The following is an 18,440-nucleotide window of genomic DNA, read 5'->3' as shown; positions in this document are numbered from 1 at the left end:
GGAATGACCGGCGCGGCGGGTATCTCCTGAAAATTTGTGATTGCTTTACTGAATCGCCTGAGATCCCACGGTACGAACCCCCCTCCTCGAAGTCCACTCACCTGCCTCAGTTACCCTTAAATCTCCCCCCCCCCCTCCCCCCACCGATTATAAAAACCTAGGACTTGAACCTAGGCCTCCGCAGCTTCTTGGAGTAGATCCTAGAGCGTACAGTGCAGAAGGCGGCCATTCGGCCCATCGAGTCTGCACCGACCCACTTAAGCCCTCACTTCCGCCCTAACCCAATAACCCCTCCTAACCTTTTTGGACACTGAGGGACAATTTAGCACGGCCAATCCACCTAACCTGTACATCTTTGGACACTAAGGGACAATTTAGCACGGCCAATCCACCTAACCTGTACATCTTTGGACACTAAGGGACAATTTTTCACGGCCAATCCACCTAACCTGCACATCTTTAGCACTAGTACAGGCTTGAGGGGCCGAATGGCCTCCCCTTGTGCTATAATGAGTTTAAATCTAACACATATGCTAATCACAAACCAATCATTCGACATTGCATCGCTCAAAAGTATTGGAAAGGTGTTGGGTCCTTTGCATTGAGGTGCAATGGTCACCATTAAGTCAAGGGCCATTTGTGGCCGGCCATGTTGGAGGGGGAGGGGAGGCCGGACCGGAAACCATCACTCTTGTGGGCAGACTCTGGTGCCGCAATGCGCAGACTCCGGAGCCGCAGTGCGCCGACTCTGAAGTCGCAGTGCGCAGACTCCGGAGCCGCCTTTGTGACCCGCCCGCCTGGTCCCGCCCACCCACCCTTGGGACACGCCCACCCGCCCGTGGAACCAACCCCGCCCTAGGCCCCCGAAGCAGTTGGCCGCACATGCGGCGATGCCGGCCGTCCATTGGTCCAGAGGCCGCGGCCAAGGTCCCACCCTCGCGCCCTGACTGGTGGAGCTCCCCGTCCATCGACCGAGCGCCGCACGCCGATTGGTGCGACCATGACGTTCCCGCCCCTCTCCCCGCACCCCGCACCCGGATAGGCCGAGCCGCCGTCAATCAACCAAAGCCGGTCCATGATTGGCCCGTTCCCCCGTCACTCAAAAATTAAATCTAACCCGGAGGGAGAAATGTGGCGGTTCAGTGGGGGGGGGGGTGATTAAAATATTACATTTGCAGCAGCAGGAGGTTAAAAAAAAAATTTAAAACCATGGCAGAAACAAAAATTGACATGCGATGGCCGGGAATCGAACCCGGGTCAACTGCTTGGAAGGCAGCTATGCTCACCACTATACCACCATCGCCGTGTGCGATTACAGCGCGCCGATTAATACAGAGCTGAACGCCTCAGTGACGTCCAGGCAACAGCGCATCTCTGTGGCCGCCCAGGGTACTGCACTTATTGCACTTCCTGATTGAGGCCTTGCCATCCCAACACATCCTGAGTGTTATTGTCAATATTAATAATATACCCTCCCCCCCAATACTGAACTCTGTTATTGTCAATATTAATAATATACCCTCCCCCCCAATACTGAACTCTGTTATTGTCAATATTAATAATATACCCCCCCAATACTGAACTCTGTTATTGTCAATATTAATAATATACCCTCCCCCCAATACTGAACTCTGTTATTGTCAATATTAATAATATACCCTCCCCCCCAAATACTGAACTCTGTTATTGTCAATATTAATAATATACCCCCCAAATACTCAAATCTGTTATTATCATAGAATTTACAGTGCAGAAGGAGGCCATTCGGCCCATCGAGTCTGCACCAGCTCCTGGAAAGAGCACCCTACCCAAGGTCAACACCTCCGCCCTATCCCCAGTAACCCCACCCAACGCTAAGGGCAATTTTGGACACTAAGGGACAATTTAGCACGGCCAACCCACCCTAATCTGCGCATCTTTGGACTGTGGGAGGAAACCGGAGCACCCGGAGGAAACCCACGCACACACACAGGGAGGATTAATAACATACACCCCCCCCCCCCCCACCGCACAAATACGCAAATCTGTTATTGTCAATATTAATAATATACGCCCCACAAATACTCAGATCCGTGGTTTTGTTCATATGAATTGTGCCCATAATATCTGGTGGCCAAACCCCCTTTGTAAAGGGAGGTCAATTGTCCTCAAATGCCTCTCACCTTCTTGACACAATACTTTCGCCAACTGCCTCCACGGTTCCTGAAGTTGTCGTCTCACTGGATGCGGAGATGGCTCTTGACTTGGCGGGGAGGGGGGGGGGGGGAGAGGGGGGAGCGGGTTCTCCGTTAGCAATTTTGGTTACATTTGGGTTTGGTTACTTCATGCATTTGCCTTAATTATCTCCACTCCCGTGAGGGCGTAGGCTAACTCACTATGCACCTTCCCCTTATTCACCCGTCCAGGGTGTCCTCTGAGCAGAGGGCTCAAGCTGAGGCAGCCTGCTGGTCAGGACAGTGTGCTCCTAGGTTTTGTATTCCGGAGAGGAGAAAACAGACTTGCCGGCGCCGAGCGAATCTGAAGAGTCAGCTTCGGAGGAGGGGGTTTGGTTGACTGTCTGTGAACTGGCGGCGTGGCCAGGGTCGGTGTTCTACCTGACAACAGTCAGTGATTGGCTCCTGAGGGATGCTTCTGAGAGGTCGGGGTCTTTAGACCTTGAATGAAGAAGGACTTCTCCCTCGCTCCCTCTCTCGCTGCTGAAGTAAATAAATTCTTTATCGTTCTAAAAGCAGTGAGTGCCTGGCATATCTTTACTACATAATTGAAATGTTCTTAAATCTACAAGGAAAGTAGACAGCCTTGTCAGAGAAAGCCCTCCCAAGCGTAGAAGGAAGACGTATCAAAGCAAAAGTTTGAACTCATGAGAGACTTTGACTACAAGCCAATCTGGCGCATCGGAGATCTTTTATGCTATCATAATTTTTCCTCCTTCTCCATCATCCGTTCCTCTCTATGTTGTGTGTGCGTGTGTGTGTGTGTGTAGAATGGAGTGAGTTGGAGGGGGTGGGGGAGCATTAGGAAAGTGTGTTAGACAGTCAGTTGCATTTTTGGTCAGTTTAAATTATATTACTGTGAATGATAAAAGGTTACTTGTGTTAAAAAGTGGAACGCTTATTGCAAAAGGACTGGAGTATAAAGGTAGAGAAGTGTCGTCGCAATTGTGTAGGGTGTTGGTGAGACCACACCTGGAGTATTGTGTCCAGTTTCGGTCTCCTTATTTGAGGAAGGATGTGGTGGATTGGAGGCAGTTCAGAGGTAGTTCACCAGATTGATCCCGGGGATGAAAGGGTTGACGTATGAGGAGAGATTGAACAGTTTGGGGTTATACTCGCTGGAGTTTAGAAGGATGAGAGGGGATCTGATCGAGGTGTATAAAATGCCAAGAGGGATTGATAAAGTAAACGCAGATCAAATGTCCCCCCCCACCCACGCAGGGTAGTCTATAACGAGAGGCCACAGATATAGGTTGAGAGACGGTAGATTTAGAATTCAGATGAGGAGGAGGCGTCCTGTAGGAGGTCCAGACTGAGGGTTATGGTTACGGCGGTACGACCACTGGCATCGAGGAGGTACATGGAGAGCCGAGTGGCACAGTCCACGGTTAGGGTGTGGAACCAGTTGAGTAGACACTGCTGTGTGAAAACTCTTTTATTACGTTCCTGTCTTATCTTTCATTACATTTCTCTCTGTGTCTTGATATACTACGGAGTGTACTATGTGTTACTCAAACCTTGGTTGCTGTTTTTTCTTTCACAAACAATTTTATTGAGGTATTTTTCGGCATTGTAAACAGTTACAGATGTCAAACAGAAAGGAAAAGACAGAAATATGCAGACACCATCGTAAAACCAACGCCTCAATCGAACCATACTGCACAGGCCCACTCCTCTCCCACAGACACTGCCTGCCTATTTATCCCTCCTACTCTAATCTCCCCCCCCCCCCCGCTCACTCTCCCGCAAAGCAGTCGATGAATGGTTGCCACCTCCGGGCAAACCCCAGTACAGATCCCCTCAAGGCGAACTTGATTTTCTTCCATACCCAGAAAACTTGACATGTCCGAAAGCCATAGTCTTCGGGGGCTTTGAGTCCCTCCAGGCCAGCAGTATTCGTCACTGGGCAATCAGGGAAGCAAAGGCCAAAACATCGGCCTCTTTCTCCCAATGCACTCCCGGGTCTTCCGAAACCCCAAAAATTGTCACCCCCGGACTAATCACCACCCTTGTTTTTAGCACCCGGGACATGATCTCCGCAAACCCCTCCCAGTACCCCCTAAGCTTAGGACATGCCCAAAACGTGTGAACATGGTTCGCTGGTCCTCCCGCGCACCTAGCGCACTTGTCCTCTCCCCCAAAGAATTTGCTCATCCGAGCTACTGTCACGTGGGCCCGGTGAACGACCTTAAATTGAATCAGGCCGAGGCTGGCACATGTTGCGGTTGAGTTTACCCTACTCGGGGCCTCTGCCCTCACCCCGTCCTCCATCTCCCCGCCAAGCTCCTCCTCCCATTTGAGTTTCAGTTCCTCCGTCTGGGACTCTTCCCCCTCCATGAGCACCTTGTAAATATCCGAGACTCTACCCTCTCCTCCTTCTGCTCCAGAGACTATTCTGTCCTAGATCCACGTTGGCGGGAGGCGTGGAAAGGATGGGACATGTCTGCGGACAAAGCTCCGCATCTGTAAGTACCTAAAGTCATTTCCCCTTGCCAGCCCAAATTTCTCTTCCAAGCCCCTCAAACTCGCAAAGCTCCCCTCCAGGAGCATATCGGCCACACTCCTCACCCCCCGCCCGCCCCCATGTTCGAAACCCACCATTCATGTTCCCGGGGGCAAATCGATGGTTATCGCATATAGGAGCCCAGACACGCACCTACCTCCCCTACATGCCTCCTCCACTGGCCCCATATCCACAGGGCCGCCCCCACTACCGGGCTGGTGGAGTACCTGGCCGGTGACAGTGGTAGAGGAGCCGTGACCAGGGCTGCCAAACAGGTGCCCCTGCCCGAAGCCGTCTCCACCAAACCTTGGTTACTGTTGACGTCTTCGGAATCTCGATGAAGAACACTTGAACTCGTCCAGTAGTAACAAATGGTTTATTGAGTAACTATAACAATAATTGCGTTCTTTCCTTTAACAGACACTGTTGTGTTCTGCTTCTTCATGTAGCATAAGCTGCTTCCTTGATGTATACTCTGACAAAGGAAGGTCCAGACTTGGAGATAGGTTTAACACATTTATTGAACAGTTAACAATTCTCCTACTTGAGTTCGACTTTCCTGCTAATCTTGCTGTAGTAACTCAGTCTAACTAACCAGTCTGCTCTAAGCCACGTGGTGGGTGTGATGCTTCCTGATCTGCCCCTGTCTCTCTGAGTGAAAAAAGAAAGAGCATGTGTGCCCTGTCCTTTTATATGGGTTGCCCCCTTGTGGTAGTGTCACCTCTGCCCATTGGTCGTGTCCTATTCTAAGTGTTCATTAGCTGTATGTCTGCATGTCATGATGCCTCTAGTGCTCCCTCTAGTGTTTACTTAGTGTATTTGCATTAACCCCTTGTGTATTTACAGTGATGCATATTACCACAGATACCAGTGATAAGGTTGACAAGATCTAACTACAGTAACTACACTAACCATCTGAGCTGATATATTCCTGCCCTTGTCACAGTCCATCCTAAAGAGAGGGAGAGAGACCCAATGTCGTTGCCTTTTATACCCCTGTTGGTCCGGCCCTCTAGTGATCACGTGGCGCTACTGATTACACATTAACCCCTTGTGTACATGCCCATGTGGAGATCACTACAAAAACCACGTGTGCAAACCGGGGGGGGGGGGGGGGGGGGGGGGGGGGGGGGGGGTGGAAATGGCGCGTACAGGAGGTGGAGAGAGGTGGGGGCGGTAAGGACGAGGGATCTATACCTGGATTGGGAGGTTTGCTCGTCTTGAAGAGCTACAGGAGAGGGCACAGCTCCTGAGTGGAAGCCAATTCAGGTAGATGCAAGTGTGAGGGACTTTACATGGAAGGTGTGGAGATTTTTTTCCCAAGCAGCCGAAATATACCTTATTGGAGCGGTTGTGTGTGTGTGTGGCAGGGGGGGGGGGATAGGGAGGGGAGTGTAGAGCGAGGCACTGCGCAAGGTGAATTCGACCTCCTCGTTGATTCAGTTTAAGGTGGTATACAGGGTCCACATGACTTGGGCGAGGATGAGTGGGTTCTTCCAGGGGGTGGCGGACGAGTGTGAGAGGCGTGAGCGAGGGGCCGGTGAATCACGCGCATATTTTCTGGGGCTGTGAGAAGCTGGAGAGATTCCGGGAGGTGAGCGAAGATTCTGAGGGTAGATTCCCGCCACCCACTAGTCACCGGCTGCCATCCTGAAAAAGACCCCTTTATGAAATGAAAATCGCTTATTGTCACGAGTAGGCTTCAATGAAGTTACTGTGAAAAGCCCCTAGTCGCTACATTCCGGCCCCTGTCCGGGGAGGCTGGTACGGGAATCGAACTGTGCTGCTGGCCTGCTTGGTCTGCTTTAAAAGCCAGCGATTTAGCCGAGTGAGCTAAACCAGCCCCCCTCTCTGCCTTCTGCCAGTCAGCCAATCCTCTATCCATGCCAGTACCTTGCCCCTACACCATCGGCTCTTAACGTATATAACATAGAATTTACAGTGCAGAAGGAGGCAATTCGGCCCATCGAGTCTGCACCGGCTCTTTGAAAGAGCACCCTACCCAAGGTCAGCACCTCCACACTATCCCCATAACCCAGTAACCCCACCCAACACTAATGGCAATTTTGGACACTAAGGGCAATTTAGCATGGCCATCCACCTAACCTGCACATCTTTGGACTGTGGGAGGAAACCGGAGCACCCGGAGGAAACCCACGCACACACGGGGAGGATGTGCAGACTCCACACAGACAGTGACCCAAGCCGGGAATCGAACCTGGGACCCAGGAGCTGTGAAGCAATTGCGCTATCCACAATGCTACCGTGCTGCCCTACTTGTCAAAGGCCTGCTGGAAATCCAAATAGATCACATCCACTGGTTCTCCTTTGTCTAATATTCTTGTTGCCTCCTCAAAAGAACTCTTAACAGATTTGTCAGACACGATCTCCCTTTGACTCAGTCCTATTTTACCATGCACTTCCAAGTACTCCGCGATCTCATCTTTAATAACAGACTCTAAAATCTTACCAACGACCGAAGTCAGGCTAACCGGCCGATCATTTCCCGTCCTCTGCCTCCCTCCCTTCTTAAACAGGGGTGTCACATTCGCCAATCCTCTGGGGACCCTCCCTGCCTCCAGTGATTCCTGAGTGATCCCCATTGTGCCTCCACACCTCTGCCCCCTGACTCTCTTGAAGCTTCGCGGGGAAGGTGAAGGCAGACTTGGCAAGGTGGGATGGTCTTCCTCGGTCGCCGGAGTGTGCAGGTGATTAAAATGTGTTCCCGCGGTTTATGTTTATATTTCAGTGCCTGCCGATCTTTTTTACCAAAAGCGTTTTTTTTTAAGGAAGTGGGGAAGATGATTACCTCGTTTATTTTTGGGGGGGGGGGGGGGGGGGTGGCCAGGATTAGGAAGGTGCTTCTGCAGAAAGGGCGGCAGGCAGGGGGGGGGGGGGGTTCGGCCTTCCGAATCTAGGGGCTGGTGTCGCACACTGGGCTAAATAGCCGGCTTGTAATGCAGAACAAGACTGGCAGCGTGTGTTCAATTCCCGTACCAGCCTCCCCGAACAGGCGCCGGAATGTGGTGACTAGGAGCTTTTCACAGTAACTTCATTGTGACAATTATTATTCTATTATTACTGGCCGGCGAAAGCTGAAAAGGTGAGGAGCTGGGTGAGGGGGTGGGACTCCCAGAGGGTTAGAATGGAGGAGAGTCTGTGCAGGGGGGTCGGGGTGGAGGGCGTTGACAACAGCGGCGTTCCCGATGGCCCCAGGGAAACATTCGGGAAGGGGCGACATTGAAGATCTGGAGGCAGCTCTGCCGATTAGGGGGAAACCATAGGTTTGAGCCAGGGAAGTTTTTGGAGATGGGAGTTAGGGTATTAAAGGATTCGTTTCAAGGGGTGGGGGGGGGGGGGGCGTTTCTGCTGGAGCAGAAATATGGGCTGGGCCAGAGGGAGGTATTTAGATACCTGCAGATCTGAGATTTTGCCAGGAAGGACGTTCGGAGCTTCCAGATAGCGCCGGCCCCCACATTGACTCTGGAGAAGGGAGTGGTGTCGGCAATCCGTGGGATGATTCTGGGGGAGGGCAAAGTACCGTTGGAGGGGGTTAAGGCGAAGTGAGAGGAAGAGTTGGGGGGAGGGGACGGAGAACGGGCTGCGGTGTGTAGGTGCTCCGGAGGGTGAATGCCTCAATCCCGTGCGCGAGGTTGGGGCTGGTACAGCTGAAGGCGGTGTATAGGGCGCACCTCACGAGGATGAGCCCACTCTTGGAGGGGGACGGAGGGTGTGTGAGAGCGCTGTGGGAGGAGCCCCACAAACCATGCTCACATGTTTTGGGCCTGTCTGAAACTGGAGGGGGATTGGAGGGAGGTCTTTAAGGTCATCTCGGGGGGGGGGGGGGGGTGGTGCACGCGAGGCTCGAACCTAGGGCCCCTAGAAGCCATATTCAGGGTGTCAGACCGGGCTGGAGGCGGGTGCGGATTTGTAGCCTTCACCTCGCTGATTGTCCGAAGGCGGGAAAATACGGAAAATGAGGGGAATAAAAATATTTTTTTAAAAAGACAATGCTGGGTCACAAAGGTCGGCCGGTTGGTAAAAATGGGCCTCGAGCAAAAAAGTCTCGGGCGGGGGCGGGGGGAACACACCGTCTTACGGCAGTGCGATCGATCTCCAGGCATGATTGACAAGAGGACTACCTGGCCGTCCCCATTCCGGCCGTAAATGATGGTGACACGACGCGAAGCTCGATTCTGGAGGTGCGGGAGGGGGAACTCAGCGACGTGCGGTCCAAAATACTATTGTTATTTTTCAAAAAATCACATGCGTAGGCAAGCCACTAATTTTCTGTATTTTATTAGGAAAGGTTCTGCCCTTAATAATGGTACAAAAATGTATATACAAGATTTATTTAACAATCTGTATCATTTTGCAGAGGTTCTAAAAAGAACACGGCTAATTCTAAAGGAATCCTGTACACAAGATAATTAAAGTCTGATACAGTACATTGTACTAAAGGCGCACCAGGTACTATTTGAAGCTTCCCACAGCCAAGAGCAATGAGAATTCATTTCCCAAACGGGTCATCGATGATCTTTCTTTTTTAAAAAAAGGTGACCAAAGCCAAATTTCCCAATTCGTAAACGCAAGCGTCAAGATGAAGTCTGGGACCACAATAATAATTAAAAATATAAACACACACACACACAACTTCCTGGGACTGTGGTGTTCAGTAAAGCAAGACGTGTTATGCTAGGCAAAATCAATTAGACACACGAGGGGTGTTTAATCACAGGACAAGTCCGTTAGGTGAGCGGTTTTATTTTTCCCCCTCCCACCCACGATTAAGGGGGAATTTAGCGTGGCCAATCCACCTACCCTGCATATCTTTGGGCTGTGTGTGTGTGCGCAGATACGGGGAGAATGTGCAAACTCCACACGGACAGTGACCCGGGACCGAACCCGGGTCCTCAGCGGCGTGAGGCGGCAGCACTGCCCCCCCCCCTCGCCACCTTTAGGTGAGCTTCTAACGCAGGCTGCTGTAAATGTGCGTGGATCGAGATTGGGGTGGTGTTAGGAGGGAGGGAGGGTAGTGATACGGGAAAGAAAGGGGAAGCAGCTGAGAGGACGCCTTGCTGCATCATCCTCCCCAGCCGGCGGGGGAAGGAGGGCAGTCAGGGTTTTTTTTTCATAGAATCTACAGTGCAGAAGGAGGCCATTTGGCCCATCGAGTCTGCACCGGCTCCTGGAAAGAGCACCCCACCCAAGATTAACACCTCCACCCTATCCCCATAACCCCCACCCAACACTAAGGGCAACCCCCCTCCCTTTCTCTCTCACCCTCCCCGGGACACTATAGTTAACAACAAATTTCCAAGTAGTGTCGAGCATGATCCTGCTCTGCCTGTGAGGAGCTGACAGCCGGTCCCCAATATGCACCCTGTCATCAGGGGGTTCCCTTCCTCGGAGGCTGCTGCCTCAAGCTTGCTGCGTCACCCAAACGCCCAGCCCTCCAAACCACCGGAGGAAAGCCGATAGGCTTGCCGCGGAAATGTCGGGGGGGGGGGGGGGCCCGCAGCGGAACGGCAGGAGCCGGGGAGGTTTGCAAACTTTGGAATACACCCAGGGTAACAACTGTAGATTGTCTCGACGCGGGCACTGGATGGCGTCTCCCGAGTGGAGCACGGCACCGTTCTCAAGCGGAGCACTCAGCAGCTGGGAGGCTCCCAATTAAAAGGCGACAAATTTTCCTAATCTCGCTCGGAGCGAATAAACCCACAACAGTGGCGTCCTATAGGGGCCGCACAGCTGTAAGGTGCTGGGGTACACCACCTCTTGCTGTTTCCGCCCCCCCTACACCTCTTGCTGTTTCCGCCCCCCCCTACACCTCTTGCTGTTTCCGCCCCCCCCCCCTACACCTCTTGCTGTTTCCGCCCCCCCCTACACCTCTTGCTGTTTCCGCCCCCCCACACCTCTTGCTGTTTCCGCCCCCCCCCCACACCTCTTGCTGTTTCCGCCCCCCCCCACACCTCTTGCTGTTTCCGCCCCCCCCCCACACCTCTTGCTGTTTCCGCCCCACATCAGTTTTACTGCCTCCCTTTTTTGTTGCTGCAGGTGCTAGCTTCCAGCTGCGATGGAGGGGTTACTGCGTATTGGCAGGCAACTCTGCAGCTGGAGTGTCAATCCTGGCGGGGGGAGGGGGGGGGGGGGGGGGGGGGGAGCGAGAGGTCAGTCCAGAGGGACTGGGGCGAGGCAGTCCAGAGGGACTGGGGCGAGGCGGTCCAGAGGGACTGGGGAGGGGCGGTCCAGAGGGACTGGGGAGGGGCGGTCCAGAGGGACTGGGGCGAGGCGGTCCAGAGGGACTGGGGCGAAGTGGTCCAGAGGGACTGGGGCGAAGCGGTCCAGAGGGACTGGGGCGAGACGGTCCAGAGGGACTGGGGCGAGACGGTCCAGAGGGACTGGGGAGGGGCGGTCCAGAGGGACTGGGGAGGGGCGGTCCAGAGGGACTGGGGCGAGACGGTCCAGAGGGGCTGGGGCGAGGCGGTCCAGAGGGGCTGGGGCGAGGCGGTCCAGAGGGGCTGGGGCGAGGCGGTCCAGAGGGGCTGGGGCGAGACGGTCCAGAGGGACTGGGGCGAGGCGGTCCAGAGGGGGTGAGCAAAAGCAGCCAACCCTGCATTCGAGGGCCAGAACTGAGATTCTACTAATATTCGAAAGTTCATCTTTTGTTCCGTGCTCGAATGGGTGGCGTGGGAATCCTAACATTGGATGCGTTGGGGGGGGGGGGGGGGCAAAATAAATGAGGTGGGAGAGTGGGAATGGGGAAGAAAAGAAATGCAGTTTTTTTTTCCTGTAGATAACGTCAACAGAAAGCCAAACAGAAGTCATCTTCCTCCAAATGTTCACACCAGCCCGCGGATCATTGCCGATCGCCAAAATACAAGTCGGCAGACACCATCATTACGCAGGTTACCAAGCGGGAACCCCCCATCTTTACCGCGAGTTTCCTGGTCCTGCTGTGCAAGAGGGAGAGGCAATCGTCAAGCACGGAAGGTGGTTAGTGCAACAAACGTCTGCTCAATGACGTTTCAGTAAGAGAGTGGGGGTGGGGGGGGGGTGACACCTCTGAATGGAGATGTTTGTCTGTAGGTTCATACGCGGGAGTAGCACAGAGGATGTCATCGTGCGCTGGCATTTTTACTTAAAGTTTTTTTTTAACCGTGGCCAATTATTTTCATTTCCAATTAAGGGGCAATTTAGCGCGGCCAATCCACCTACCCTGCATCATCATTGGGTTGTGGGGGGGGGGGGCAAGACCCACGCAGAGAACGTGCAAACTCCACACGGACAGTGACCCGGGGCCGCGATAGAACCCGGATCCTCCGCGCCGTCACTCCACCACCCGCGAACTGTTACTTCTACCGCATTGGCCAGCGCAGGCAGCCGTCGTGGGCAGCGTGACGGTCATTTTGTGCGACACGGCAACCATTTTGTTGAGCTCACTGACGCCGGACGGGCCAATTCGCCACGGGCTCTGCGTCAGGAACGTTGCAAACCCCACCCCCTCTCCCACACACGCCTCTCTGCCAAACATTAAATCGCGAGACGGCCCCAAAATGCACCTCTGCGGAAAGGGCACCCTTCTAAACAGTGCTTTAATATATAACCAATTGCTTAAACCAAGTTGTAAAATAACTACGAGGTACAACCTTCTACGACGGTAAAAATTATTTTAAAAAATACAAATTTCTTTTTTTTTTTAAATATAAAAAAACGCCGAGGTACTTATGCCAGACCCCGGCTGCACAGCCGATGCGCTGTAGAGGAGAAGAGCGAACCTGTCCACGGGAAGGTTCATTACAGAGAGGAAAATTAAACATTAAAAACTGAATCGCCTTGCAGAATTTAAACAGGCAGGGTGTTTCTGAAGTGCGGTTTGTTATGTAGGCAAGGTGATTTATTGTGTACAAGTGCTTTGGGCCACGTCTCAGTCACGGTAAAGCACTGAAGCTATACCCATCCTCTCCTCACTGAACTGCATCGTTTGACTGTCTCCACTCACCTCTTGCTCTCTGGATTTGATGGAGGGTGGCAATCTGATATCTTTCACTTATGCCAGGGGGATCTGTCCGGGGCCTTTTGAGGGGGGTGGGGGTGGGACCACTCACTTCCAGGTACTCACAACCAGGACATTCCTACGCAAGCCCAGGAATCTTTGGGTAGGCACGCTAACTGGGGCACAGCGGCAAAGTTGGACCCTGCCCCTGTGCAGACAGACACACACACACACACACACAGACAGACACACACACAGACAGACACACACACAGACAGACACACACACAGACAGACACACACACAGACAGACACACACACAGACAGACACACACACACAGACAGACACACACACACACACAGACAGACACACACACACACAGACAGACAGACACACACACACACAGACAGACAGACACACACACACACAGACAGACACACACACAGACACACACACACAGACACACACACAGAGACACACACACAGAGACACACACACACACACAGACAGACACACACACACAGACAGACAGACAGACAGACACACACACACACACACAGACACACACACACACACACACACAGACACACACACACAGACACACACACAGACAGACACACAGACAGACAGACACACACACAGACAGACACCACACACAGACAGACACACACACAGACAGACACACACACAGACAGACACACACACAGACAGACACACACACAGACACACACACAGACACACACACACACAGACAGACACACAGACAGACAGACACACAGACAGACAGACACACACACAGACAGACACACAGACAGACACACAGACAGACACACACACAGACAGGCACACAGACAGACAGACACACACACCAGCAACAAAACAATTGTTTTTAAACTTTATAAACTACAAGGAACATTTGATAGAATGAATTTGGGCTACAGGTCTTCGAATCTTCCCCCTCCCTCCCTTTTCAACGCCATTCTTCATGAGCAACAACAAAAACTGAGGTTTTAAGAAAACAGAACGAGTAGTGTGTTGGGGGGGGGGGTGAAGAGACGAAATCTCAACTCTGTCCCATGCTCGCTTTCAAAATAGCATCTCTGCAGGTGAATACGGGGGGGGGGGGGGCTCCTTCCCGCTCGTGGTCACCCACCGCGGTTAAGGACACCGCTCTCTCACAGAAGGGGGCCAGGTAGCACCCAGCGCTGCTGCCACCTTGTCTGTTGAAACATTGCCTCCACAACAACACGCCACTTGCGCTTCAGGGTAATTCACTGCAGGTGAAGTGCTTTCGAGACGTTTCTGAGACGTGCCCGGCACTGCTATGCAAATGCAAGTCTTTTACAGACCCTGAAGAAGAGCGGGAAATGGGATTTTTAAACTCTCTGCCCACCCACCAGCAAGGGTTTGGAGTGGGACGGGGGAGGGGGGGGGGGGGATTACACGGGTCAGACAGACACACTTGTAGGGATATGGACAAAAAAAATTTGATACGTCGGGTGACAAAAACTATCGGCAGAAACATTTTAAAAATTTTTTAGAGTACCCAATTCAATTTTTTTCCAATTGAGGGGCAATTTAGCGCGGCCAATCCACCTACCCTGCACATCTTTGGGTTGTGGGGGCGAAACCCACGCAGACACGGGGAGAATGTGCAAACTCCACACGGACAGTGACCCAGGGCCGGGATCGAACCCGGGTCTTCAGCGCCGTAGTCCCAGTGCTAACCACTGTGGCGCCCTAGAACCATTTTTAAAAGTCTCCATCATCGGCCCCAATCTGCCCACAAACCTAACACTACTCCCGTTACCAGAGGAGTAACCGGTTGCATATTTCAGCGCGGGAGATGCTCACGTTTTAAAATAATTTAAAATTATCCACCGGAAGATTCTGCGCTCTTTCTTTCTTCCCCGTCGTCGAGGCAAGCAGACCCCGCTGTTCTTTTTAAAAAAAAAATATATGGTTAAAAATGCACCCACATGATGTCAATGATGCGGAGAAGCTGGGCGACCTTACGGTGCCCAGGCGTGTGGATACCTTAGCTGCAGGGTCTGCGCTGTTTTGCCAGCCAATCCCTCCCTACGGCTCTCGAACGTCAGTCGCTGACAAAACAGCGCGGACGGCAAAGGGGTTTAATTTCCTCTCCCCCCCCCCACCCCTCCTTCCACCCATCCCCCACAACACCGACAGCCCCAACTGGGTTCTAGTTATTTTTGTTTCTTGTCTGTGCGGCCCCCCGCCCCCCGGTTTTGAAGGTCTGGGGGAAAACAAACTGTACCTGCTAGCGTTTGGAGGTTCCCCGGTGTCGAGTTCCAACAGGTGCGATCAGAATATGAACGTCTGTGTGTGTGTGTGTGGGTGGGGTGTGTGTGTGTGGGTGGGGTGTGTGTGGGTGGGGTGTGTGTGTGGGTGGGGTGTGTGTGTGGGTGGGGTGTGTGTGTGGGTGGGTGTGTGTGTGGGTGGGGTGTGTGTATGGGTGGGGTGTGTGCGTGGGTGGGGTGTGTGCGTGGGTGGGGTGTGTGCGTGGGTGGGGTGTGTGTGTGTGTGTGTGGGTGGGGTGTGTGTGTGTGTGGGGTGGGGTGTGTGTGTGTGTGTGGGTGGGGTGTGTGTGTGGGTGGGGGTGTGGTGTGGGGTGTGTGTGTGGGTGGGGTGTGTGTGTGGGTGGGGTGTGTGTGTGGGTGTGTGTGTGTGTGGGGGTGGGGTGTGTGTGTGGGTGGGGTGTGTGTGGGTGGGGTGTGTGTGTGGGTGGGGTGTGTGTGTGGGTGGGGTGTGTGTGTGGGTGGGGTGTGTGTGTGGGTGGGGTGTGTGTGTGGGTGTGTGTGTGGGTGTGTGTGTGTATGTGGGGTGGGGTGTGTGTGTGGGTGGGGTGTGTGTGTGTGGACCAAAAGCTTGCCCCCCTCCCCCCAGCTGCTCACGGTACCCGCGCACGCGGGCACACAGACTGTAATAAACAAAATGTGTCAGGAACAGTTCAGCCAGCCGAGGAGGTTTTCTTTTTTTTTTTACGAAGTCACTGTCTCCGTCGCCATGTCCGTGGGCTGCTCCATCGTTTCCACCGTGGTTTCAGGGCCCTCCAGCTCGGCTGCCATGGTGATCACCGTGCTGCTGCCGTCCTCCGCGACCTCCTCCACCACAGTGATCTCCTCGGCCGTGGCATGGAGCCGCGCGATGGCCTCCAGTCTCATGCGGTACTCCTCGGCCTCCTGTTCCTTCTTCATCAGCTGGTGCCGGTACTCCTGGGCTTTGCGGTTCGCCTCGTGGAGCTGCTTCTGAAGCAGTTGCCGCTCCAAGCAGTCGTTCGTTTCCTGAAACGACAAAACCCTTAATAATACCCGAAACGTTCACCCCCCCTCTCCCAACACGGCAGCAGTCGGCGCGCACCGTCCAGCAGAGGAGCTGTAGCAACTTGCCACGCCTTCGACGGCACCTTCCGAACTCGCCACCTCCACCACCGAGATGGACAAGGGTTCACCCGCAGGTTCCCCTCCGAACCGCTCGCCATCCTGACTTTATAATAACAATAATTTTTTCTTTTTCTTTTATAAATTTAGAGTGCCCAATTATTTTTACCAATTAAGGGGCAATTTAGCGTGGCCAATCCACCTACCCTGCATCATCATTTGGGTTGTGGGGGTGAAACCCACGCAGACACGGGGAGAATGTGCAAACTCCACACGGACAGTGACCCAGGGCCGGGATTCGAACCCGGGTCCTCAGCGCCGTAGGCAGCAATGCTAACCACTGTGCCACCATGCTGCCCCATAATAACAATAATAATCATTATTGTCACAAGTCGGCTTACATTGACATTGAACGAAGTTACCGTGAAAAGCCCCTAGTCACCACATTCCGGCGCCTGTTCGGGTACACAGAGGGAGAATTCAGAATGTCCGATTCACCCAACAGGACATCCTTCAGGACTTGTGGGAGGAGACCGGAGCACCCGGAGGAAACCCCGCCGTGCAGACTCCGCACAGACAGTGACCCGAGCCGGGAATCGAACCTGGGACCCTGGAGCGGTGAAGCAACAGTGCTAACCACTGTGCCGCCCCATTGTTGTGTAGAATGCCCCCAACTTGCAGAAGCAAGTCTTAGAGCGTTTGGGAATGTTTTAGAAAAGAGCACAAGGGACACCACAAAAGTTGCTAAAAAGAGGAATAAATAAAATGAGAGTTATCGCGCCAGGAATATATTTTAAAAAAAGGAGATAGGAGCTTTAACAAGTATATAAAAAAGGAAGAGAGTATTTAAAGTTGGTGGCTGAGGAAGAATTATCATGGGGAACAAGGAAATGGCAGAGGCACTGAATAAATGCCTTCACGGTAGAAGACACACATTCCAGACCAGAAACCGATGACGACCTAGAGGCTAAAATCAGTGCGAAATTAATATAAGCGGAGGTGAAGTATTGGAGGGATTAAAAATCCGACAAATCCCCAGGACCCGACGGCCTGTGCCCGAGGGTTCGTAATGCGAGAACAGCAGAGGGGCTCCCTACAATTTTCCAAAATTCCTGATATTCGGGAATGGTCCCGTTAGATTGGAAGTTGGCAACCGCTTTCCAAGTAAGGAGGGAGAGAGAGAGAGAGAAAAAAAACCCAGTGAACCTCAGGCCAGTTAGTTTAACGCCGGTTGCTGGGAAAACAATGGAATCTATTATTTAGGAGGTGTTAGACAAGCATGGTATAATTAGAACGAGATGATGCAGCTTCACAAACGGGAAACACTGTTTGACAAATTTTTTGAGGATGTAGCGAGTAGGGTAGATAGAGGGGGACAGGTAGATATAAGATACCTGGATTTCCAAAAGGCAAAACGTGTAAGATAAGGCCGCACGGAGCTGGGGTAATATATTAGCATGGATTGGGGATTGGGTAACGGATAGAAAATGGAGAGAGAGCAGGCATAAACGGGGCTTGATTCAAGTTGGACGGCAGTGGATAGTGGAGTGCTGCAGGCGCTGGCCTGTTTACAATCTAGATTAACAGCTTAGATGAAGAGACGGAGAGTAACGCATCCGATTTTGCTGCTGACCTAGGTTAGGTGGGAAGGCAAGCTGTGGGGAGGACAAAAAGATATAGTCAAGCTAGGTGGAAAGGGAACAAGATGGGAATACAATGTAGGGAAGTTGTGAAGTCATTCACTTTTGATTGTCAGAATAATAAAGCAGAAAGGCGAGAAACTCAGGAGTCACAGAATCCCGACAGTGCAGAAGGAGGCCTTTCGGCCCATCGAGCCTGCACCCACCCTCCGAAAGAGCACCCGAACCAGGCCCGCGCCCTCTCCCTGCAACCCCGTAACCTCACTTGACCCGCACATCCCTGGACACTAAGGGGCAAGCTTGGCAAATCTACGTAACCGGCACACCTTCGGACTGTGGGAGGAAACCGGAGCACCCGGAGGAAACCCACGCAGACACGGGGAGAACATCCCAAAGCAGCATTGTTTTTCAGAAAAATGAATTTTCTAAAAACATATATAAAATCTACATGGCTTAACCCAAGTAGAGGATGGCTTTGGCTGCAGAGGCAAAATCCAAAAGATGGATGTATCTCAACTGAAACCAGTAGTAGGCACAGTTTTCCAACTAACCAGTTATTATACTTTTAACGTCCCACGACAGTGTTTACTTAACATTTACGCACAACATATGATTCTATCCTGCTGAACTCGGCATTCAGTCTAATGCGCAATGTGATGGCGCTGGCAAAGGAGGGGAGTTGGCCGA

General features: G+C 52.6%; 1 protein-coding gene and 1 non-coding gene across 3 annotated transcripts in view; both read right to left on the bottom strand.

Annotated features, from left to right (window-relative positions):
• Positions 1-1,231: 1,231 nt before the first annotated feature.
• Positions 1,232-1,303, bottom strand: trnag-ucc. Its single transcript has one exon. It is a non-coding gene; the product is annotated as a tRNA-Gly (tRNA).
• Positions 1,304-15,705: 14,402 nt separating this feature from the next.
• Positions 15,706-18,440, bottom strand: part of LOC119958653 (GA-binding protein subunit beta-1-like) — a 40,213-nt gene continuing 37,478 nt past the window's right edge. For both annotated transcript variants that reach the window (XM_038787194.1, XM_038787195.1), the window contains one exon: positions 15,706-16,017. In XM_038787194.1, coding sequence (XP_038643122.1) covers positions 15,715-16,017 — 303 coding nt within the window. In that variant the 3' untranslated portion in view covers positions 15,706-15,714. The remainder of the gene's footprint in view (positions 16,018-18,440) is intronic.

Source organism: Scyliorhinus canicula, chromosome 30, assembly GCF_902713615.1.
Source record: "Scyliorhinus canicula chromosome 30, sScyCan1.1, whole genome shotgun sequence".
NCBI classification, from domain to species: Eukaryota; Metazoa; Chordata; class Chondrichthyes; order Carcharhiniformes; family Scyliorhinidae; genus Scyliorhinus; species Scyliorhinus canicula.
This window is presented reverse-complemented; position numbering and strand designations above follow the sequence as displayed.